The sequence below is a fragment of the Cuculus canorus genome, chromosome 16, assembly GCF_017976375.1.
Source record: "Cuculus canorus isolate bCucCan1 chromosome 16, bCucCan1.pri, whole genome shotgun sequence".
NCBI lineage: Eukaryota > Metazoa > Chordata > Aves > Cuculiformes > Cuculidae > Cuculus > Cuculus canorus.
The window spans coordinates 11,295,497-11,318,101 of record NC_071416.1 but is presented as its reverse complement, the minus strand read 5'-3'; the positions used below and the strand labels follow the sequence as shown (position 1 = coordinate 11,318,101).

Here is a 22,605-nt window from a genome sequence, read left to right as displayed (position 1 = left end):
TTGATATTCCCCACCCCCGCATATGTGACACAGCCGGGTTCAGCAGGCAGGAGGACGAAGTGTCTGTGTCACACGAATTCGGCGAAGCACCCCCTCCACTCCCCGTCCCCGAAGCGCGGGAAGGCCCTGGCGCGCGCCCTCGCCCCGCCCCGCGCACGTGGCACCCGCGCCCTCGCCAGTCACGTGACGCGAGCTCCGGGTTTCCCCCCCCTTTCCCCACCTCGGCCCCCCCCCCCCCTCCCCTCCCTTCCCCGCGCGTTTGACCCCGTCTCCCGTCTGGTCAATAGCAGGCGGCGACGGCGCATGCGCGGAGGGGGCCGCAAAACGCCCCCCCTCCCCTTTCCCCCCAGCCCGTCTCCCTCCGCCCTATATAAGGCGCGCGCGGCGGGGCTACCGGCTCCGCAGTGTGCGTGGGCGCGCGCGGTGGTTCCGCGCGGCTTCCTCCTCCTTCCCACTCCCCCCCCACCTTCAACCCGGCCTCAGCAGCGCCGCCGCCATGAGTTCGGGGACCCCCTACATCGGCAGCAAGATCAGCCTCATCTCCAAGGCTCAGATCCGCTATGAGGGCATCCTCTACACCATCGACACCGAGAACTCCACTGTGGCGCTGGCCAAGGGTGAGAAGCGGGCGGGCCTCGGGCCTGAGGGGACGGGGCCTGGGCCCGCGCTGAGGGGACGCGGGGGGGGGGGGGGGGCTGGGCGCGCGCCAGATGATCACTTGGGGGGCGGGGGGGGGAGCCTGGGCGCGCGCCGGCGGGATGGCGGGGGGGGGGGAATCGGTCCCGCCCGCCCCGAACAATGAGCCCCGTCCCGGGGCGGCGGGTGCAGAGCCCCCGAGGCTCGTTCGCGGCTGCCTTTCCGTGAGTCAGCACTTGGGAGGCCTCTCGGGGCGCGTTCGGGAGGCTGGCGGTGCCTCCCGGCGGGTGCGGGGCCCGCGATGCTGTGCAGCCCTCGGTTTCCTTGGGGGGAGCTTGGGAGAGCGGCGGGAGGCGCTGGCGCCGCTGTCACAGGCGGGAGGTGACGGCGAGCGTGGCAGCTCGGGGCTGCGGGGCCCGGGCCTGCCGGGAGAAGAGTTGCTGTCGTTTGTTGTCGCTGTTATCAGACAAAAGGTACTGAGGAAATCCAGTGCGATGAGAGCATCGTCCAGCGGCAGGTCGATTTATGGTCACGGTGATCCTAACTAAAATTCTGTGTCTTTGTTCCTTTCGGGATCAATAACTGGCCTCTGCTCAGGGGAAGAGGGAGAGTGCCTGGACAGCGCTGTGGGTGTCTGCGCTGCTTGCCCTGCAGGCTCTCATCGGGGCTTTGCATCCTGTTCCCCGGTAGAAATAGCGATCTTTATCTTCTGCTTAAATGGTGTCGTTTGGATTCAGTTGTCACCTATGCTGGGAACTCCCGTATTTACTTTCAGAAAAACCTGTCCTGTCTCGTTTGGTTTCTCAAACCAGATCTCGTTTCTTTACTGCTCTTACTGTCTAACTTGGCTATTCCAGATAATGTGCGTCAGCTTTTTCTTCCCCTGAGTTTTGTCCTCCCCTGTGCTGGGAAGTTCACACTTCCTTCATTGCCTTCAGCAACCCATCCGGATTGTCCACAAATAAAACATCTTTGTTTCGAAAGACTGCCTGCTGGCAGGAGGCTCTGTGTTGCCTGAGTCTCAACCATTCTCAGGGCATCCTATGTTACAGTATTTATTTGGCATAATGAAGTTTGTGATGCTGGACATGAGTATTTGACACCTATTAGTGTGTATTCTGAAGTTAAAAATGAGTTTTGACCAATTCACCTTTCTCCTAGGGCCATGGCTGTTTCTTTAAATGTACGGGGCTGTTTATGTTCACGTTTCACTCAAAGTAGTTGAGCGGGTGCAGGGAGGATGCAATTCCTTTGCTGTATGTGCAGGAAGGTCTTCGCCTTTGCCTAGCAGCAAATAGAAATGGTTTCTGGCATAGTTGTGGCTTCCACGTAGCGCTTGCTACTTCAGAGCTTAAGTGATGTGTTTCAGAGATGTATGTGATTAAAGTGCTTCATGGTGTGCGAAAGTACCAGCTCTGCATAAAATTTCTGGCAGTTCTTATATTTATTGGTCTCTTAGTGTTCAGTTTTGGTGAACTAGAATGCCTAAGAACTGGTTGTTACAATAGATGGGGAATGCATTTTTTTCCCACCTAGACTGTTGCTCTGTAAGCTTTACAGTACAAACCTTGCTTTTCATTTTGACTCAGGTTTTTGGGTTTTTTTTTTAAGTTTAGAGACTTTATAGCAAAGTTAGTGTGAGCATTTTGAACATAGCAAAGACGTTGAAGTTGGTGACAGCAAAATCTCAGTCCTGTTCTCGGGGGAGACAGTGGTTTAAAACACTTGATCTCTGAAGGGTTAGAGGAACCATGAATTACTGATGTGCAGTTGAAGTTGCTCAGATAATTAGTAAATTCTTATCAAGCTCTAAATGCCACTGTTTAAAGCTCAGATAACTCCAGTGTGTCACATAAACTATTCTCTGGACTCTTATCATACAACTGATATAAAGAAAAATCTCTATTGAAAGAGACCTCAGAAAAGATTTTGGTTCAGCCTCTCACTCAAAGCATGGTAACTTCAATTGATTTGTATTCCTAAACACTGGACAAGGAGATTCCATATGCTTAGCTTGAAGAAAGTTGTCTCTCTTGTTAGATGCTAAACTTATATTGCAAACAAAGGGAGTTCAAGCCTGTTACTGTCCTGTCAGCAGTGAACACCAGAAACTTAGTCCCACTTAGGAAGAAGTCTGAAGAAATGAACATTTTTGAGCAAGAAATATCCACGTAAGCTCTGCTTTCCAGACATCCAGTCACTCTTGTTACGCTTCCTGACCCTTCAGAGGTCTAGCTCAACAGAGCCTTACAGATGAATCTGAGCTGTATGGTAAACCCCTGGCTGCAGCACGGTGTGGGATTGATTTCCTGATCATCTGTAAGCAATAGTCACCAGCTCTTCATGCCAGACAGCCCTTCAGACCTTCGTGGCAATTTAAAGCTGTACTTTCTGACATGCCTGAAATGGTTAGGCCCTTCAAAAGCAGGGGCAGGCATGCTCAACTCCTAGAGCCCTTTCAAATGCCCTGTCTGCTCTTTTGTCTACAAGGGCATAGTTTTCCACCTTTTTCGTTAGAAACTTTGGGACCAGCCAACTGAGAGGCTTTTGGGCTTTGCTGCAGGTCATGTGTTTCTCCATCTGGAAGCTGACAGGCTGATCCCAGGGCTTGGAGAAGATTTGGTGCTTTCCACACTAGTGAGATTCCGTAGTAGTCCCTGGATAGCTGTAGTGTGCCTTACCATGAGCTATGTGCTGTAATAATCTAATCTTGAGCAGAGATATCAGAGGTATGGTTTGTGTCTAAAAGGCCACAGGCATTGCCTTCAGAGTTTATGATCTGTTTCTAGTTGACTAGGTTACAGCTGTAATGTGATCGAACAGCAGCTGGAGATCTAAAATAACTTGGAGAGGTCATGTACCCTCAGAACTAATGGAAGATGGTCATTCGAAGGAGGCAACTGACAGCTTGTCCTTGCACCAGTTTAATTCCCTTTCAGTCAGGTGAAAGCTGAGATGCTGAACAATGTTAGTGTGATGGAAACAGGGCTTAGCATTGACCTGCTGTACACAGAGCTTGCTAGAGCTTACTGCTCCTTGTGAACGCACCTGTGTTGAACAGAGGTGAAGACTGCTTGCAGCACTAACAGCTGCTTGGTGGTGGGAACCGCCTGGACACAGCCTCTCTTCTCTGAGAGTATGTCAGTGTCTGGGTGTAACTGTGCTACCTGTTTTCCTGCACTAACAATCCAGGAAGTCTGGGTCTGACCACCTCCTCTTTAGTGGCTCAGATTAATTTATGTTTCTGCCTGGTAGCTGCTAACAGTCAGTTGCAGCTTTTTTTCCCCACTTTAATGTGCAACATCACTGATCAGTACTTGCTCAAGGGTTCTGATAGCTGTTACTCGGTAAAGCCTCAGTAGGTGCTGAAGTTTTGGATTTTTTGGTAAAAGCTTGCATTGTAGTCTGTGGATGTTAATCATAAAACCAGAGTGTGGAGGAGAGAGAATTTTAATAAAAAGTTCTTGTCATTGATAAAACTTTACCTCTATCTTTGTAACAAATATATGAAACCCAAGGTGCAAATTTAAGCTCTAAAGCCTTTAAGATTTTCCTCCTCTGCTGATTCAAGGGCCTCTCCTGCAATCTCTTGCCATGGCAGTTGTCTGGGGCTGAATGCTCATGTAGGACTGGGGAGGGAAGTGGAATATGGTAGTCAAGTAGTGTGGGGAAGTCCTTGGTTTGGAGTGGGATTCCTCACTCCAGCTGGTCTATGGTCTTTACCTTCACAGCTTGATGTAAACAAAACTGTTTATACAGGCTGCTGAAAAAGTTGGCATTTGAGGGAACAGATGTGTGCGATGGGAGATCCAGGGTTCTGGAGGTAACCTTTCCTTTTTGTTGCTTTTGGCAAGCAATACAAGAGTACTTTTTAATTGCATAAATCTAACTTACATAGTGCTGCAATGGTATTACTGTACTAATAGTAATCTTTCTGATGCTAAAGTGCGGTCCTTTGGTACTGAAGACCGGCCCACAGACAGACCTGCTCCTCCAAGGGAAGAAATCTATGAATACATTATTTTTCGAGGAAGTGACATCAAAGACATCACTGTCTGTGAACCTCCAAAAGCTCAACATACTCTGCCACAAGATCCTGCCATTGTTCAAGTAAGTTAGCCTAACATGTAGATTGAACACTATGATAAGGGATAGGTTATGAAAGACTTGATTTTGGTATAAACCTTGTGAAAATCAAGGCCAGTAAATGTCTCCAGGAATCTTCAGACTGAAGCATCCTGAATGTCATTGTAATGTTTAAAATAGCAGCAATATTAAAGACTTGAGTCAACAAAAGCTAAAGCTACCTGAGAATGCAGGGAAGTCATAAAGAGGTAAACTAACCCTTCTTGGTATTTGCTTAAGCTTTAGTAATGCTGTATGTGAAGTAGAGAATCACTGCCAAAGCAAGCTGACTTCTGGACACTGTAAATGGATATGTACTTTGTCTTGTTACAGTCTTCACTGGGCTCTGCCTCTACATCATCCTTTCAGCCACATGTGCCTTACAGCCCGTTTAGAGGTATGCCACCTTACAGCCAGCTTGCTGCCAGCTCTTTACTTAGCCAGCAGTATGCAGCTTCATTAGGTTTAGGTAAGTACAAACTTTACTTGCTAGAATAAAGGTGCAGTCCTTGTGTGCAGCTACTGTGAAACCAAATAACAGTAACTAATACAGAATTCCCTGCCAAGTGTCAGGCTGCAACAAGCAGTGAATAAGTAGTTAACAACTGTGTGCAATGATCTTATTGCAAGGAGGCCTGCGTTTCAGTCACACACACAGGTGCACACGAAAGAAACCAAATAGCTGAAGTTTCTTTCTGAAAGTAATGTGAATACCTAACAGTTGAGGCCAGTTCATTTCTAACATCACACACCTTACATATACGTCACATGTAAAAGGAACTTGTGTTCCCAGAGAAGACTGTAAATAATCTGCTCTAATGCTATTCTAGAGATTCTTATATCTCTTTCCAAGCCCTTCGGATGTTTCACTACCTTGTATCTTATCCACGTATCTTTGCTTTCTCTTCTTCCCTCTATCTCTTCAGAGAAATTGGTAAGCCCTCCAGCATCAGCAGCTGCTTCCAGCCCTAGTTCTTCTCCGTCTCCACAACCTGTTTCAGAGCCTGACATGTCTTCAGAGCCCCATCAGCTCTCTTCCAAGGGTAACAGCAGTTTGAGGACTCCAAATATTTGGAAGAACTGCATGGCACTTGCAAACACTGTGTTCTTGTTAATCCCTCCTAGAATGATAGTGCTTATATGGGTGATGCTAGTAGCACTAGTTTGTTCTCAACTATTTTTGCCTTTCATTTACATGAAGTATTCATCCTGTCCTAGAAGTATCAATTAGAGAGACAGGAGAGAGAGAGTACAGGACAGCGGATCCTCTTGTGTAAGTATCAGGAGAGGGCTGAGATCTAGGCATGCTGGTGCACTGCATCCTATCCAGGAACATATGTCTAGGCGAGGAATTAGTCTTTCCTGAAAGGACAAGCACACTGCTTAAATTGTGGGTGGTCTTGCTGTTAGAGACATAGGTTAATAGAAAAATCAGGAATATTGCTGTAATTGAGGAAATATCAGGATAGATTTCATGCATGATGGGGCACAGGACCTTGTCAAGAGTTCCAGTTAGTAGAGCATGACTAACAGTGAGCAATTTGAGTTGCGATAAGCTGAGATAATGTAGTTCTGAGTGCTTGCTTCTATGTGTAAAAATTTCTAAAGGAGGTTGAGTAGAGATACTAGGCTGACCATCCTCAGAGCAGAGAGACCAGGTGCAGCCTGCATTTAAACATGGTAATTAGTTTAATCTGTTTTTAACTTAAGCATGTATGCTTGTGTTGGCATGAAACTGATTTTACTTTCTCTGACTTTGACCAACTATCTATACGTACTTCCTCAATATTCTGGCTAAACTTTGGCACTTACATGTTAAACTTGCACAACAGTTTTGTCCTACTGAATAATCCTTAGGATCTGTCTGTCTTCCTTGCAAGTTTTCCAGGTGTACATTAACTGGGAACCTGCATGATGTTACCTGCTGGGTATATCTCATGTGGACTTGGGTGACCCAGAACTGTCAGTTGCTTGGTTTGTGTGTATTCTTCAGCTTTTCACTTTTATTGCTCTTAAAGTATATTCCGTTTGCTTCCTTCAGTTCTTACGCATAACTACGTAAGCCTGTAGTACTCCAAAACTTCTAATTAAATCTAGAATGCGGTGTTTCTTCTGAGTACTGAAGACTGTCACTTTTTAATATAATTGGTGTAAGGTATACCAAACCATGAAAAGTATTTACATGTTTTGTAGTGTGAATAAATAAGCCTGGATGGAAGAGCAACAGAAGTCTTGGTAACACTTTGGCCTTGACCAAGAAGGAATTTAAAAGGGTAACTTTGAGATCCTGGTCTGGTTTCAGGTTTTCTTTGTCTGAAAGCTAACAATAAGCAATGAAGTTGAAGGACTTCTAAAAGTGGCTTACAAAATGGGATATAGTTGAGGTGATTAAGCTTTTGCTGCACAATGTATTTTTGACAAACTGGGGAAGCTTTCTTGAGCAGTTCCAAAATGGTGTTCTTTTGCTTCAGATTTAAAGTATTGGGTACAGTAAAATCCTGCATAACCAACGATACACCTAGAAATTAGACTTTGGTATAAACTAAGACTGACCTGGCTTGCTTATCTAATGTACATCTAACTCTGTTTAAGAAATGAATGGGTAGATTTCCTGATTTCAGGGCTCTAGATTTGTGAGCCAAGACTTGCATGGCAGTAGTGCCTTACCTAGCGTATGTGCCACTTAAACATGGCATGTAATGATAAACAGTCAAGGCTTTGAGTAATCCGTGACAAAACGGTTTCTCCGTAGAAGTGGGTAGGGTATGAAAAGCGTTGGCACATTTTCTCAGAAGCGCTTAGTCATTGGGATTTTTTCCAGGTCCTGGCTTTCCTTCTGTTCACCCAGTCCGCAAAAGCCCCATGGTAGAGCAGGCTGTTCAGACTGGCCCAGTCTACAACTTGAATGCACAAAAGCCATCCCCGGTGAAAGTAACTCCAGGGGTTCAGCGCAATGGACGGCAGGTTCCACCGGGCAGCAGTAAGACAACTGGTATGTATGCACCACTTCATCTTTAGAGGGGCTGTTCTGAAGCATCCCTCAAAGGTGCATAGCAGGACTAAACTGTTTGTTCTGTTCTTGTGCTCTCTTATTAAGTTTATCCTTCTTATTCAGTAGATACAGTCCAGGCAGCACCTGTGCAAACCCAAGGACAGGTGAATGATGAAAACCGAAGACCTCAAAGGAGAAGATCAGGTAAGTTAACCTGACACTAAACAGTCGTGTTAGCCTATAAAAGCAAATATTGATAATTTCAGCAAAGGGCTATTGAATAGAAGATGGAGAGCAAAGTACAGCTTGATAAGATTTTCAGCATCCAGACATGCTTCCCTAACAAAATAGGTTCTGAAGTCACGGATTTTCAAAACATTTTGGGGACAGAATTCTAGTGTCTTTTCTAGCAACTTGAAGGTGTGTTATCATTCTGCAGTTTAAGCACAGGCCAAAATAAAATAAAATTCAAACAGATATTCCTATGAGAAGGCAGGGAACAACTTCAGACTCTCGGGTTTTCAAATTAATTTGCCAGAGGGCAGCACTAGAGAAGGGGTTATAAATTTCTAAAAAGGACTTGATAACTTCTTCTTGGAAACCAGAAACTATACAAAGTACAGTCTTCCTTTGTAGGTAGGCGAGTCTTGGGTGGATTTTCTGAGACCAGTGACTCTGCCATTGTGACTGGTTTGTGGACTAATTACAGTACCATGTTTGCAATTGAATAGCAGATAGAAAAGATTGTTCTCTCTGTTCCCCGTGGCGGTTACTGGTATAGCAGTTCTTATTTCCTCTCCTTACACTGGAAAGAAAGCTGAGCATACGCTGTCTCAATGGTAAGACTGACATTCAGGAATACTTTTCAGAAAGTTAAGTGTTGCTGTAATGTCTTCTGCCGCCCCGCTTAGAAGTTGCTGTCAAAGAGGTGTGGCCTAACCACAGGACTGGAAGCCAGAAACTCCTGAGTTCTAACCCTGGTTTCCTCTGGTCTTGAGCAAGTCATTTAACCTCCCTGTGCATTACCAAGTGTTTGAACTCTCCTGCTTTCAGGAAACAGGAGAACCAGAAACCGTTCTAGAGGACAAAACAGACCAACTACTGTGAAGGAAAATACAATAAAGTTTGAAGGTGACTTTGACTTTGAAAGTGCAAATGCACAATTCAACAGAGAGGAACTTGATAAAGAATTCAAGAAGAAACTAAACTTTAAAGGTTTGTGACTTCATTAAATATGAATTGCTGAGCTAGTAGTAAACACTGCATAGACAAACCCTTTCTGAGAAACTGCATGATTACATGTGGCAGCGTCTTGAATCTTGTTTGAGGGAGCGAGAGAACAGATGGCTTTTCGGTATGTACCAAGGAAGTGTAATACGTTTTATTATCTTCAGATGACAAAGCAGAGACGGGGGAAGAAAAAGGGGACCCTGGAGTGGCAACTCAAAACAATGACAGTAACGCGGAGGAGGACCTTCTGGGACCCAACTGCTATTATGATAAATCCAAGTCTTTCTTTGACAACATTTCTTCAGAACTGAAGTCTAGGTGAGTATTCTCTAAAAGCTTGCTTTTTAAATGTAATTTGAGGCATAGAATTATAGACATAATCTGTGTTATGTGGCTTAATCCTTAAAAAATAAGAATGCAAGAAAGTCAGCAAAACAGTCTTTAGAAGGGAGTATTGCTGTGCGCTTGGTGGCTCAGTAGTGGTGTTAACCAAGCTTTGTGCAGTGGGATCAAACAAAAGGCAAGGGTGTCAGCTGGTACTGATAAACTTGCCTAAACTATGATACAGGAATTTCCAGTTCGGTTTCCCAGGACTGACTCTGAACTTGTTGATTTTAAACAATTTTCATATCTCATTTGTGGGAGGAGGCATCAGGGCCGTGCGTCTTGCAGACAGGGGTGAGCTAAGACTGGCATTCAGGCAGAGAGGAGGTCATATCTGTCTGAGGAAACGCGTTAAATTAAATGCTGAGAATATCGAAAGAAAGCTTTGTCTTGTGTTGCTGATGTTATCAGCTGCCTGGTGAAGTCAGATGTCCCTTTAGTGTCAGTATGTGAAATAACCGTGGTAATGTTTCTGCTTCCCTTGAGCAAAGCTTTCATGCAAGGGCTACCTGTACGGTGCTCGGGACTAGGCAGGCTCTGCCAAAGAAGGGATGCTGGTGCCATGGAGCTGCCTCAGTGCCAGGCTGCTGAACCCCAGCTATGTCAGGGCTTCCTGGGTTTCTGGAGAGGCTTCAATGGAACCAAGAGTTTGAGTTTTTCCAAGAAAACAAGACAGGGTTTGAAAGGCCACAGTGGGGCCACATTCAACCCTTTTCTAGGCCCATCTTTACTGTTCTGGTATGAAAGTGGTGGCATACTGAATCACAGAATCACAGAATCACACAAGGTTGGAAAGGACCCATTGGATCATCGAGTCCAACCGTTCCTAACACTCCCTAAACCATGTCCCTAAGTACTTCATCCACCCGTTCCTTAAACACCTCCAGGGAAGGCGACTCTGAAGCCAACAGCTGTCCCTTTCAAATCTGCTTCGCAGAGGAGCTGGTTTGTGAGCGTGTGTACGCTGCAGCTTGTGCTGCTTGCAGTTCAGTTCAATGAAATAGGGTGCTTGAAGCTGCTTAGCTAAATGAGTTGGTGGTTATTTAATGTTAAATCTGAATGCAGTCTCATTCAGTTCTAGGCGTACCACGTGGGCTGAAGAAAGGAAGCTCAACACAGAGACGTTTGGAGTGTCTGGACGATTCCTTCGTGGCCGCAGCTTTCGTGGTGGATTTCGAGGTGGAAGGGGTAGCGGAGCAGCAAGGCGGACCCACCCCACTCACAGAGCGGGTACTGGCAGAGTGTAACTTCAGAGGCAAGTTTTTTTAGCAAGAATAAACACTGTGCTGTGCCAGGTTTGTCTTATTCCTTGCCTGAACTGTCTGTGCAGACTGTTTTGCTCTCTAGTCTCATGGATAGATCAAGAATTGTTCCTTTATTGTATCTGATCGATCCTTCTAAGCAGTAGAAGGAAAGAACAGGTTAAAATTACACATTCAAGATATTGATAGTTCTGTTGATTTCTTGGGCTGGCTTTCTGTCTGAGAACGCAAGAACTGCTTGTTTGAGCTGAGGCTTTCTAGCTAAGGGTTTCAGTTGATATGTGGGTGTGAACTTTGTTTTTCTTTCCCTGGGAGAAGATACCCACGATATCAGATCTAATTCTGCCTTTTTCCTGAACAGGTTAAGATCTAAGATCTCTCCCAAGAGGATGAATCTGTATATAGAAAGAAAACAACGAACTGCTGCACTAATGTGGGAAAATGGTTCATAGTGTTTACTGTCTCAGCTCAAGTGACAGAACTTCATGTACTACTGCTTATCTTCTGGACTTATTTTGGACCAGCAACAGTCAGCTGGAGTATTCTTTGGAAGAGGGAATGTGTTCAGGGGTACCTTCTTCAGGGTGTCTTTTTTCTTTGTATTTTTTTAAGTGCAGACTAACTTACATCGTTCTTCTTTCGGGGTCTCTCAAAGGCTGCTATAGTCTAAGCTTAAAGTCAGACTCCTTTTTCTGAACCCTGAAGAAGATAAATCATGCTACTTTAACATGGAACCAAAGCTCACTTGAAATAAACCAGCTATAATTTGTTTGTTCTGAGTAACCAAATGGATCCTTTGGTGCCGCTGGTCTCAGCGGCAGGTGTGAAGTAGCACTTGGTATCTGGAAGAATGGATTCCTGGTGCCGAGGAGTTGTGTGTATTGTCACTTGGGAATACTGGATTGTTGATCATGTAGTAGTGTAAATGCCTGTACAACTGTTTGTCGGCTGGTACTCATGTGGAGGCACTGCAGGTGTGCACAGTGCTGCGACTCCCTCGAGCCGAAGGGTGCTGGGCGCTCCTCAGGCTCAGAGCGCCTCACTGGTCGGGGCAGTGCAGGGACAGCGTGCTGTGCCCTCGCAGGACAGGGGTGGGCATATGTGTCCCTGCTTCTGTACTCAGAAGAAAGAGGTTTGGGCAGTAGCTGGCTGTCTGGGAAGGAGACTGAAGCCTTGACTTCTTGCCCTCGGTGTGTGCCTCGCTCCTAGGCAGTACTGGAGGCAAACAGTTCTCTGTACACTAGTAACTGTGGTGGAACACTATGGAATGTTTTCATTAAACTAGGGATGAGAGTCCGTATAATGAAGCTTAACAGATGGGCATGTTTAATTTGTTTCCTCTATACCCCCATACTGTAAATAGTTTAGTTGTTTTTCTTTTGTTTTTAAAAGTGTGTATGTGGGGAGAGGGGCTGGGAGGGGGGGTTTACATTTCTTTGCATGAATCTGTGGGTTAAACTGCTATAGGCATGTGTCCCTTTTTTGGTTGGTAGGGAATTTTGTTGGAAAAGCACCTTGATGACCGAACCCCTTACATAGCTAGAATTTTTAGTTACGCGTTGACCTAGGTTACTGTAAAAGCTTGGATTTATTTTTGTAGGACTTTATTGCTAAGAATTAGGACATAGCAGTGGGGCCGCTCTTTGGAGTGATGTAAATTGTAATTATAATAAACATGTAAATGTTTACTGGTTTGCTCCTGGTTTGTTCTGTACACAGCTCACTACCGTTGGTCCGTACAGTGTGTCACATGTCTGTCCTAGCAGGGCTTGCATCTAAGTTGGATAAAGCTGTGCTGCAGAGTCCTCCCAGGCCCAGACAGCAGTACACAGTGTTGGAAATGGGCTTAAAAACCCTCATCCAGGCCCTGGCTCCCCTTGTTCCCAGGGCCCTGTGTTCTTGCTCTCTGGTTGAGGAATCGGGTGCTGCTGTTCCCTGTGGTGCCCGAGCCCTGGGCCTGGACCAACGCTTGTTTTGGGTGGTGGGGCCGTGGGTCCCGTAGCCACAAACCACCTCTGGTGCCTGTGCTCATACCCACAAGACAGCGGGTGCTGGAATGGCTTCCCTAGAACTGCTGTGAGCCTCTCGTTTCTCTGCTGGCAAAACAGCCACTGTGATGTTCTGTGTAGAGGTGGAATTGCACTGCGGGAGTCAACAGACTTGTCCTGGGTGGTAAAAAAAAAATCATTAACTTTGGTGCAGGAATGCCTTTCTGTTTGTTTCTGAGACAGCAACTCCCCTTGCTGCTGCAGAAAGGCCTTGGATCGAATACATGGGAGATGGTTGCTGTCACTGACACCTCTGGAGTGACCGTAATGGGGATTTGTCTGGCTGCCCTGGGCTGAGTGCTGCACCTGGCTCGCTGTGTGGGAGCAGCATCCATGGAATAACGGCTGCCGCTCAGCCCCAGTGCTCACTGCTGGCATTTCACCAGGAGAAGCTTTCGGCTGGAAGATTCCCAGCGCGAGGGAATGATGCTGGTGACTTGTGCAGGAAACCAAACACAGCTCTTGACTCAGAAGTTCTGTCCAAAACACCACTGTATTCCAGCAACTCACTTTCTCTAGCTGATGTGATCTGGTGCTTCCCTGGGCAAGAGAAAAAGCCCTGCAGTGTTCCTGTCCTCAAACCCTGGCTGACTCTGGAAGCAGCATGGCTGTGGTGCAAGCCTGGGAGCCTCCCCAGGCTGCCTGCAGCCCCGCTCTCTCTGGCAGGGCACAGGCTCTTTGCTGTATGCCTACAACCCCTGCTCTGGGCTGTTGAGGGCAGCTGATGCGCTGCTTTCAGGGGCTGATCCCCTTCCATCCTTCTGTGCAAAGAAGTGTTGCGTGTTGCAAGCAGGTCCTGAGCCTTGTGGGAAGAACCTAAGATAGGAAGAGGCCTGAGGCTTTTCTGGAATGGGAAAGACACCACCAAATGACTCCAGTACAGCTAATGGTGCGACAAACTTTCCCCTCCTCTGAAAGCTGGGAGTAGAGAGATGCCTTCAGGAGTATGTACAGGATGGACAAAGCCTTTTATTGTGCTTAAGGGTTATACTGAAAGATAAACAAGGTGCCAGGAACAGATAAAAAATACTGGGTTTAAGATGGGTAGGAGGAAGAGGCGGGGAGGCCCACTCTGTTCTGCACAGGCCCCTGCGCCCTTCTGGGCAGCAGGGACAGCCTGACCTCAGCCAAAGCAAGACATCAGCTCCCCCCCTGCCTGCTTCTGCCTTCCTGTCACAGCAGGCCCAGAGTACAGGCTGCAGGCACCAGGGCGCTGCCCTGATCAGCCGCCTCCAGCACAGATGGCAGGAGCAGACTGCTTTTCTCTGGCCAGAACTGGACAGGGAAGATGCCACAATGCAACCACGTATCTGAAACAGAATTCCCTATTCCCTTTCACAGTTCCTTTGGGCTGGTTTTAAAGCATTTAAGTAAACACTTGTCACCTGACATCTTCAATGTATGTATTTCCATGTTTATTACATTATCCATGTTAACGGCACAGAGCAGATCCTGTCTCTCAAGAACACTGTGGCTTTGGTCCACAGAGGATGGTCTCTGCCTCCCTTAGAGCATCCAAGTGATCTCCCTCTGCTGAAGAGAATAGGGAACTCATTCATATCATTGCTGTAACTGGAAGCAAATGGGCCAGACCAGAAATATAACTTAAACCTGGCTCCTGTGGATCAGATGGATGGAAGAAGCTGTGCAAGGGTCGATACAGAGAAACTGGAGCAGAGCTGTACAGTCTCGCTGTGCTGTACGTAACATTTGCTGTAGTTATTTTTAGTATTAGGAAGCGAGCGGTCTCTGAATCCCCTAGTGGGCAATCACAGCAGCCACACTGCATTCTGAATCCGATGAATCATGCACAGTCCCTGTAAGCACCAAGCCATGCACCCCTCGGTCCGCAGCCCATCTCCCAAAAGGGGACGCTCCCACCCCTGCGCTGTCCCAGCCTCACACCTCAGCCACAGCCTGCGCCTCTCCATGCCAAGATGTGAGTTACAGAAGAGCGAGCCTCAATTCCAGACCAGTTGTGTTCTGGGGAGGCTGTAACACAGCACTCGAGACAGCTGGTTAAAAAAAAAACAGGGTGGGAGCAGAGCTGAGGTCTGAGACAGCACGAGAAGCACTGAACAAAGTGAGGTGTCCAAGAAAAAAATGCAAACCAAGTCTTTGTCCTTTAATGGGTCACCACTGCTGCCTTGAAGCCAACCACAGAATCCCAAGTCATTGAAATCCAAAGAAACAAACAGATTATTTTTTAAATAACAGCTTTAAAAAAAAACCCCGCGTGTTTATTGTAGGTCTGAAGAGGGGCACAGTATGGGTAAGTGGAATGCCTACGTGTTGTCTATACAGAATAACCCATCACTCGAGTTAAAAAGCAGCCGCTAAGCAGTTGACTCTCATTCATCATGATGTTTTCTTCTGTTTTTTCTTTTCATTTTCTTCCTTTTCTTTTTCAATCTCAGCAACATACTTCTCAATTTCTTCAGGGTTTAGGATCTAAAACAGAAGCACGGGTGACTCTCAAGATCCTAATACAACTCAGAAGCTTTCATTCAAGCAATTCCAATTCTGGCACGGAAGGAAAGTTAACTGGTATTTATCCAGAGACAGGTACCTCACACAGACACAACAACATTCCTTGGCCACTAATAATAAACAGCAGTATCTGCCAGGGCGGAATGTGAGATTAAGGGCTGGAAGTTAATGCGGATCAACACAACAACAACAGTATCAGAGAAACCAGCTACAAAGAGAGAAAAGCAAAACAATGACCTTACCTTCAGTGGCTGGTCTCGCCTCATAACCGCCAGCTCGATGTTCTTCCCACCAGACTGCACAACCTTAACAGAGCCAGATGAAGGTATTAGAATTAATTAAGGGACAGGTTCCTACCAAACTGCTTTTGGGTCTAATTAGAAGAACAGATATGGGCGGAGATATTTTGCCCCAAGATCTTGACTCCGGTAGCAGAGCGACCCTCAGGAAATAAGGGTCTTCATTCTGGCACCGATGCCCTCAGCAGCTGGCACAGAACACCTCAATTCTACCACCCAACTTCAGATATTTCCCGTTTCCTCAAACTTCAATAAAAGTTTGTTTTAGTGCTCAGAGCTGAAGTCTGCTTTCCTCCCCAGAGAACTGCTGGCAAGGAGTTCTGTGTAAGCTACGGGAATGAATACCTGAAATATTCCACCTCCTGAATTTAATCTCATACGTGTGGCCCACAGCAAACAGTTTGCACAGAAAATCCTAGTGCACATCACAGGCACTCGCATTCACGCACTTAATCCAGACACACTGTGAAGTGTCACACAAGGGGTCTGAAGCAGACTCACCTCCAGAAGAGCCTTGATGACAAGTTTAATAGTTAGATCATCTGTTTCAATGGCTTCGTCAGTATAGTTCTTCTCCAGAAACTCACGCACAGATTTGGCTCCTCTGCCGATGGCATTGGCCTGGACACAGAGACAGAAAACAGATAACAAATGGAAGTTTGGAAAATACTTCATTCACAGAATAAGCAAGAAATACAAGTTGGGCAACTACATAACCTGACACCATTTTATGGTCACCATGTATTTTTCAGGAGACTGAACACATTACTGCCCAAATGCTACACAGAAAGACAGCCGTTGAGCACAGGTGGGTTTGTTTTTGGAAACAAGATGAGATTTCCCAAGTAAGGCTGAACTGCAGGCTGCCATTGTCAGTGAATTTGATCGGTAAGGATTTTTGCAGCTGTGAGCCAGCACCATCTGGCCAGGGAGATCTCTTTTCTACACCACCCGCTCCTCAAAGGAGACATTAACTCCTGAATACTTTATTACATCTCCACAAGAGACAGAATTGACTCACCTTCCAAGCATGGTAGGTACCGGAGGGATCGGTCTGGTACAGTCGTGGGGTTCCATCAAAGTCAAATCCCACAATAAGAGCAGAGATACCAAAAGGTCTGCGGCCGTTGCTCTGTGTGTATCTCTGATCAAAAAGAGGAGACGCTTATTTCAGAATCAGTTCTAAAAAGAGTTTTAGAGTGGAAAGCAAACACTGTAGAAGTTACAACCCTAAGCAAGGCCAGTAAGAGGCGGATGCTGTTCATCCCCTGTTCCTAATCCCTGCTGAAGGTTGCTGCATGTTTACTGCTATCAGGAACAATCTCCATGGGCTGCTGGGTGGTGCAGAGCATGCAAAGTCTGCAAGTCCTAATACAACCCTACTTTGACAAGCGCGCTCAGCAAGCCAAGATCAAGGACGATGATACCTGGACACCGTTTTCACCAATGATTTGCAATAATTCCATTAGAAACCACAGTACCCTCTGTGGCAACAAGAAGGCGACAGGGAAGCCGGTGTTGCAGCCCTCCTGCTGACACCGGGTTAGCAAAGCCGTTGCCACGTCATACACCAGAAGCGCCCACAAGCAAGAGCCCCGACACCAGCAGCATTATCGCAGCAGGAATGTGCTGTGAGATGTACGGCTTGTAACAATTTTAGAGGAACCATGAATGCACCAGAATGAAAGACACAAATGTGAGATTACCGTAAAGGAACATAGTGAAACTTCTGGAAGTGGGATTCTGCTCTGGCAGGCTATAATTCCCCATTATTACAGGAATTATACTATTATCATCATCCCTATACCAAAACGTCTGTGTGTAACTATATATTGGACTTTTTCTGATCCCCACCAGTTGCTGAAAATCTATTTAATACACCGGCAAATGAATAATTTTATCACAGAATGCAGTTGGACTTTTTTTTACCTCATAATCCACTTTAAATTAATGACTATCAAATGTAAATATATTAAGTACTGCACTGATTTTCTCCCCTCTTGCCCTTCCCTGCAATGGCTTTATAGGAGGGAAAATGAACAGGACTCATAAGGACATTTTGACAACAACACCATTGTTATGAAAGTGAATTAGAGCAGCAGATTAGCAGAGTGTTCCTGATGATATCACAAACGCAGTTATGCAGTTCTTACAAGTACTAATTAATTTCTTCACTTGGGGAAAAAAAAAACAAACAGTAATCAATCATCCTTTTCTGTTACTACATCTCTGTTTCCAATAAACTCCCACAATGTGTTTTGCTGCACCGATTTTTACCAGATGAGCGAAACAAGGCCAGGACAGACATTTGACACACTCGGTCTGAGGTGCTGTTCATCAACATACCTGTTTCAGACTGGCAATGTACCGTGTGATGTACTCCACGGTGACAGGATCCTCCACTGTAAGTCTGTGGCTTTGACACTCCACACGAGCTCTATTTATAACTATCCTGGCATCAGCTGTCAGCCCTGAAATGACAGCATATCCTTAGATCAGTGTTTCGTTCCGGATACACAAATAACACAACGGGTCTTGCCCCAGAAGTCTGACACGGTCAGTGTCAACAGCAATGAAAAAAGCAAATGAGAGATCACACTTTCTCAGGTTTGATGAGCAAGAACTGCATTTTAAGGCAACAGAAAGAAGCTCATGTACCAAAACAAGCAGAGGATTTAGTTTACAGCATTCACGGTTGCGAGATTACACTGAACTCTGAACGAGGTAATGGGAATGTTACAGACAGCATTCCCTTCAACAGCAAACAAGCAGAGCAATCCCAGTGCTCACGCATAGTTTCATCTCACATGCAGCCCCCCTAACTACAAGCCAGCTTCAGCTGCACGGCAGACCTTGTCTAGCAAACGAGGCTGCAGCAGCGTGAGGGTAGCTGACAAAACTGAGCGTGGCTCTTTGGAAGAACATTAAAAAGAGACTTATTTCTGATTTCACTTTTTAGCTGTCACCCAATAGCCTTGTTTCCACTAGAGAGTTCCTCAAGCTGGCGAACCCACCTTACAACCCTTCGCTAAGGAAGCAAGGCGGCAGAAGCAGCTGAGCCCCCCACTCCTGCACACCACATCTAAACACCATTATTTTCATTGGTTCAATCAGATCTCCCCTTGAAGCACTATCAGTGCTGGCACAAAGAATTCTAAACTCCTTGGAGAGAGAAGGAACCTTCTGAAACACATTTTCTCTCCATTTATGTCTTTTTACTTTTAACTCTCACACCTCTTGTCAAGTCATTAGGAACAGGAGGAATGAGGAACTAGCAAGTTAATGCTTCAAGTCCAGAGCTGCTCACTCGGAGCCTTCTGAACTGCAACAGAGATTTTCCTTTTTTTTATGCAGACTGTAAAATTCAGCTTTATTGGCTTGATGCATGCAGGAAAAGGTCCCCGTAACTTACAAATGTCTTCTAGAGCTCCTGTAATACATGTTAATAATGTGTTTTTTATATATAAAATGTAAATATTTAATGCTTAACACCTAGAATATATTAAGTAAATACATATACACATTTGAATATATATACTAGGCAGTTTCAATGACACAGCAGTTCTCAGTCTTCACCCTCACATTAAACCCACAGAACCTGAGTTCTTTAACACTTTTCCTTGTTTGTTGTACATATTTATCCATACAGTAGGCTACTCTTACTCAGAGATGAATAAACAACTGTGGAAATATACTCCTTCCCCACAGTTCTCAGCCAGTTCTGCTCTCTATTCTGTGTTCTCAGAATCCATAAACATACCCAAAGGTGCTCCAACAACAATCAAAACCCCCGAGGGGCTCATATACCTGCAAAAGCCATGCAGACATTGTCATCGAGAGCACAGATCTTCCGTACAGTTCTTTCATCCTGAAGTTTTGCCACAGACTTCTTTTCCACACCAAGAACAACAATATCCTTCCCTCTCACTCCAACCTTTAACACATTAAAAGGAAAAAAGAGTTAAGCTAGGCCCCCAAAAATAGTAGTTGCAAACTTGACTAAAATGAGTAGGAACAAACATGCACAAGCCCCTACATTATTTAAACTTCAAGTCCATATTTTATTTCCTATTGCCACAACCTGGAGAAAGGACTGATGTAACAAAAGTTGCAATAGAGTCCAGGGTGCAGTTCCATAATCAGCTCACACCTATTTAAATCTGCATGGCTCCCAAGAGATGCACTCCCACTCCTCTCACCAACTGTGTTTTCCCCAGCTCTCCCCAATACCAGCATTAAGTGTTTCTGCAGCCACAAAAGCAGGATCAACAACAGAACTACCACTACAAACACTCCACTGGTATTGCTCAACTCAGAACCCAAACCACTGAAGATCAGACCAAGTAAAACCTACAAGCAGCCTGCCAGTAGCTTGTTGTCTTAATCCCAGAATGGTCGGGGTTGGCAGGGCCCTCTGGAGCTCACCCAGTCCAACCCCCTGCTAAAGCAGGGTCACCCAGAGCAGCCTGCACAGCAGCGCATCCAGATGAGGTTTGAATTTCTCCAGAGAAGGAGACTCCACACCCTCCCTGGGCAGCCTGTTCCAGTGTTCTGTCACCCTCACTGTAAAGCAGTTTTTCTCCATGTTCAGGTGGAACCCTTTGTGCTCCAGTTTCTGCCTGGTGTCCCTTGTCTGGTCGCTGGGCACCACTGAGAAGAGCCTGGCCCTGTCCATCTGACACTCGCCCTTTAGATATTTATAGCCATAAGGTCCTCTCTCAGTCTTCTCCTCTCCAGGCTGAACAGACCCAGGTCTCCCAGTGTCTCCTCATACAAGAGAAGCTCTAGGCAATAATTCATACTTTGAGTGTACCTTTTCCAAACATCAAGGAGGAAAAAAACCCCTGACTTTTCACACTCATTCCCACTGCTTCTCATAGGGTGGTAAGAATAACTTTTTCTTGCAGGGTGGCCCTGCTGCCAGGGTATTACAGATGTTTCCAAAAACATTACACTCGATCAACTTCTCAACAAGGGACAAGACAGAGACAGATTGTACTGCATGTGAACTCCACTTTCACAATATTTTAAATCTCCAAAAATAGTAAGAGCCTATTTGGGACTATGTCTTGTTTCATTTATTCCCATCCCAAAGACAGTACATCTTCAAAGTATTTTGGGTATGGGAATTAGTACTCCCTTCCCCAACATGAAGAAAACCATCTGAAAGTAAGAGTCTGACACAACTGGAAGCTAGAAGCCAGAAAGCTGCTCCTACGTGCCTTCATAGACACATTCTTCCCATTTCACGGGAACCTGGATCTCGCATCTGCAGAACAATGACCCTGGGGATCACTGCTCTCCCAGAGGATCATTGCTGTCCTGGGTGATCCCTGCTCCCCTGGGGCAAGGGATGCCCAGGCCTGCAGACAGAGGAACAGAGCGCGATGGTTGCCCAAGGCCCTCAGGACTGCAAGCCTCAGAATCACACATGATGATGTAAGTTGGAAGGGACCCAGAAGGTTCATTGAGTCCAACCCCTACCCCTGCATATGACAATCCCAACATTTACACCATGTGTCTAAGGGCACCGTGACTGCTTCCCTGGGAGCTGTTCCAGTGCTCCACCACCCTCTGGCTGAAGAACCTTTTCCGAATGTCCAACCTAAACCTCCCCTGGCGCATCTTCCTGCCATTCCCTTGGGTCCTATCATTGGTCACCAGAGAGAAGAGATCAGCACCTGCTCCTCCTCCTCCCCCTGTGAGGAAGCAATAAACTGCGATGAGTGCTCCTCACAGCCTCCTCTTCTTCAGGCTGAACAGACCAAGTGACTTCAGCCGCTCCTCACACGGCTTCCCCTCTGGACTCTTCACTAACTCCATGCCCTCCTCTGGATGCTTTCCAGTAGCTTTAGATCCTTTTTATACTGCGGCGGCCAAAACTGCACATAATATTCCCGGGACTCACCCCCGCCCGAGGCCCCCGGGACCCCCACCCGGGCGCCTCAGCCCCAGCCCCTGAGCGGCCAGCAGAGCCCGAGCTGCACCGACGGCAGAAACCGCTGATATTTGAGGCAGCCCAATCCCAGTTCAGCCCAAACGCGGCCCCAGGCCCCGCTCCCCCCCAGCACCGGTTCCCTCCGGTGTCTGGACTCCCCCCAGCCCCCTATGCCTCCCGCTTCCTCCGATGTCCCTCGCATCTCAGAGTCCCCCCAAATCCCAGAGTCTCCCCTAAACCCCCTATGATCCCAGGACCTCCTAAGATTCTTCTCAGCCCCCCCAGGACCTCCGTAAACCCCGGTGCCCCCCGGCCTCTGAGCCCCCCCCAGGGCCCTCCCAGTATCAGCTCCCTCCGATTCGCCCCGGTGACCGAGGCCCCCCAGGGCCCCTCGAAACCCCTTGATCCCCCTCAATCCCCTGTGCCCTGCGGTCTCAGAGCCCCCCCCCCCCTAACCCCCCCAACCCCAGAGGCCCCTATTGAACCCCCGGGACTCCCCTAATCCTCGGTGCCCCCCATTTCTGAGACCTCCCAGGAACCCCCAAAACCCCTGTGCCCCCATGTTCCGCCGGTGTCCCTCGGGTCTCAGAGTCTCCCCAAACCCCCTCAAGCCCCCCCAAACTCCGGTGACCCCTGAAGGCCCCCCCAGGGGTGCTGGTGGGGCCCCCAGGCCCCGCTTGGGGCCTCCCCTCAGCCGCTCCCCGCGGGGAGCCGGTTCCTTCACTCACCGCGGTGGAGCCCTTCTTCACCGCCTCCTGGGCGTACTCCACCTGGAAGAGATGCCCGTCCGGGGAAAAGACGGTGATGGCGCGGTCGTAGCTCATGGCGCCGGGGCCGGAATCGGGCACCTCCCCTCAAAACCGCGCACTCATCCGCGCGCGCCGCTTCCGGCGGGGCTGCGCCAATGGCGCCCCCTACGCCAACTCCGCACTCTGCGCCCAGCACCCCGGCAAGGAGAGGCGGGGGACCCGGCTGCGCTCTTGGCGTACGAAGCCCGCATTACGCATCTGGCGTGGGGGATCGCCTCTCTCTTCCTCTCACTGCGCCGGCGCACTTGGCGTACGCGGTGGCCGTCTTACGGAGTTGGCGTAAGAGGCTGTCACCTCCCACTCCGCACGCTGCGCCCGGGGGCGGAGGAGGAGGACGGAGAGGGAGGCGGAGCAGGGATACAAGAAGTAGTTGCTGTTTTCATTTAAGCTAG

The 22,605-nt window shown here is 47.4% G+C and overlaps 2 protein-coding genes across 5 annotated transcripts; one reads left to right on the top strand and one right to left on the bottom strand.

Annotated features, from left to right (window-relative positions):
* The first annotated feature begins 301 nt into the window (after positions 1 to 301).
* On the top strand, positions 302 to 13,499 carry LSM14B (LSM family member 14B). Of its 4 annotated transcripts, none has more exons than XM_054081139.1 (9): positions 306 to 617; positions 4,583 to 4,746; positions 5,095 to 5,230; positions 5,688 to 5,804; positions 7,583 to 7,753; positions 7,880 to 7,957; positions 8,807 to 8,968; positions 9,148 to 9,301; positions 10,443 to 13,499. In XM_054081139.1, the coding sequence occupies exons 1-9, from the start codon at positions 497 to 499 to the stop codon at positions 10,612 to 10,614; spliced, it is 1,275 nt and encodes a 424-aa protein (XP_053937114.1). In that variant the 5' UTR covers positions 306 to 496; the 3' UTR covers positions 10,615 to 13,499. The 4 variants fall into 4 exon arrangements, with proteins under 4 accessions (XP_053937117.1, XP_053937114.1, XP_053937115.1 ...); XM_054081138.1 differs by having other exon boundaries at positions 310 to 617; positions 7,877 to 7,957; XM_054081142.1 differs by lacking the exon at positions 5,688 to 5,804 and having other exon boundaries at positions 302 to 617.
* A 783-nt stretch (positions 13,500 to 14,282) lies between these two features.
* Positions 14,283 to 22,289, bottom strand: PSMA7 (proteasome 20S subunit alpha 7). The gene is made up of 7 exons (XM_009563076.2): positions 22,133 to 22,289; positions 19,274 to 19,400; positions 17,813 to 17,937; positions 16,488 to 16,610; positions 15,968 to 16,087; positions 15,410 to 15,472; positions 14,283 to 15,128 (listed from the first exon to the last, which is right to left on the bottom strand). The coding sequence occupies exons 1-7, from the start codon at positions 22,226 to 22,228 to the stop codon at positions 15,036 to 15,038; spliced, it is 747 nt and encodes a 248-aa protein (XP_009561371.1). The 5' UTR covers positions 22,229 to 22,289; the 3' UTR covers positions 14,283 to 15,035.
* Positions 22,290 to 22,605: the final 316 nt, after the last annotated feature.

Coding starts and splice junctions, on each gene's coding strand:
- PSMA7 (XM_009563076.2), bottom strand. CDS start 22,228: ATGAGCTACGACCGCGCCATCACCGTCTTTTCCCCGGACGGGCATCTC. Junction 19,401..22,132: donor TGAAGAAGGGCTCCACCGCG/GTGAGTGAAGGA, acceptor AATGTGTTAAAG/GTTGGAGTGAGAGGGAAGGA. Junction 15,473..15,967: donor TCATCAAGGCTCTTCTGGAG/GTGAGTCTGCTT, acceptor GGCTCTGTTAAG/GTTGTGCAGTCTGGTGGGAA.
- LSM14B (XM_054081138.1), top strand. CDS start 497: ATGAGTTCGGGGACCCCCTACATCGGCAGCAAGATCAGCCTCATCTCC. Junction 4,747..5,094: donor AAGATCCTGCCATTGTTCAA/GTAAGTTAGCCT, acceptor GTCTTGTTACAG/TCTTCACTGGGCTCTGCCTC. Junction 7,958..8,806: donor ACCTCAAAGGAGAAGATCAG/GTAAGTTAACCT, acceptor TCCTGCTTTCAG/GAAACAGGAGAACCAGAAAC.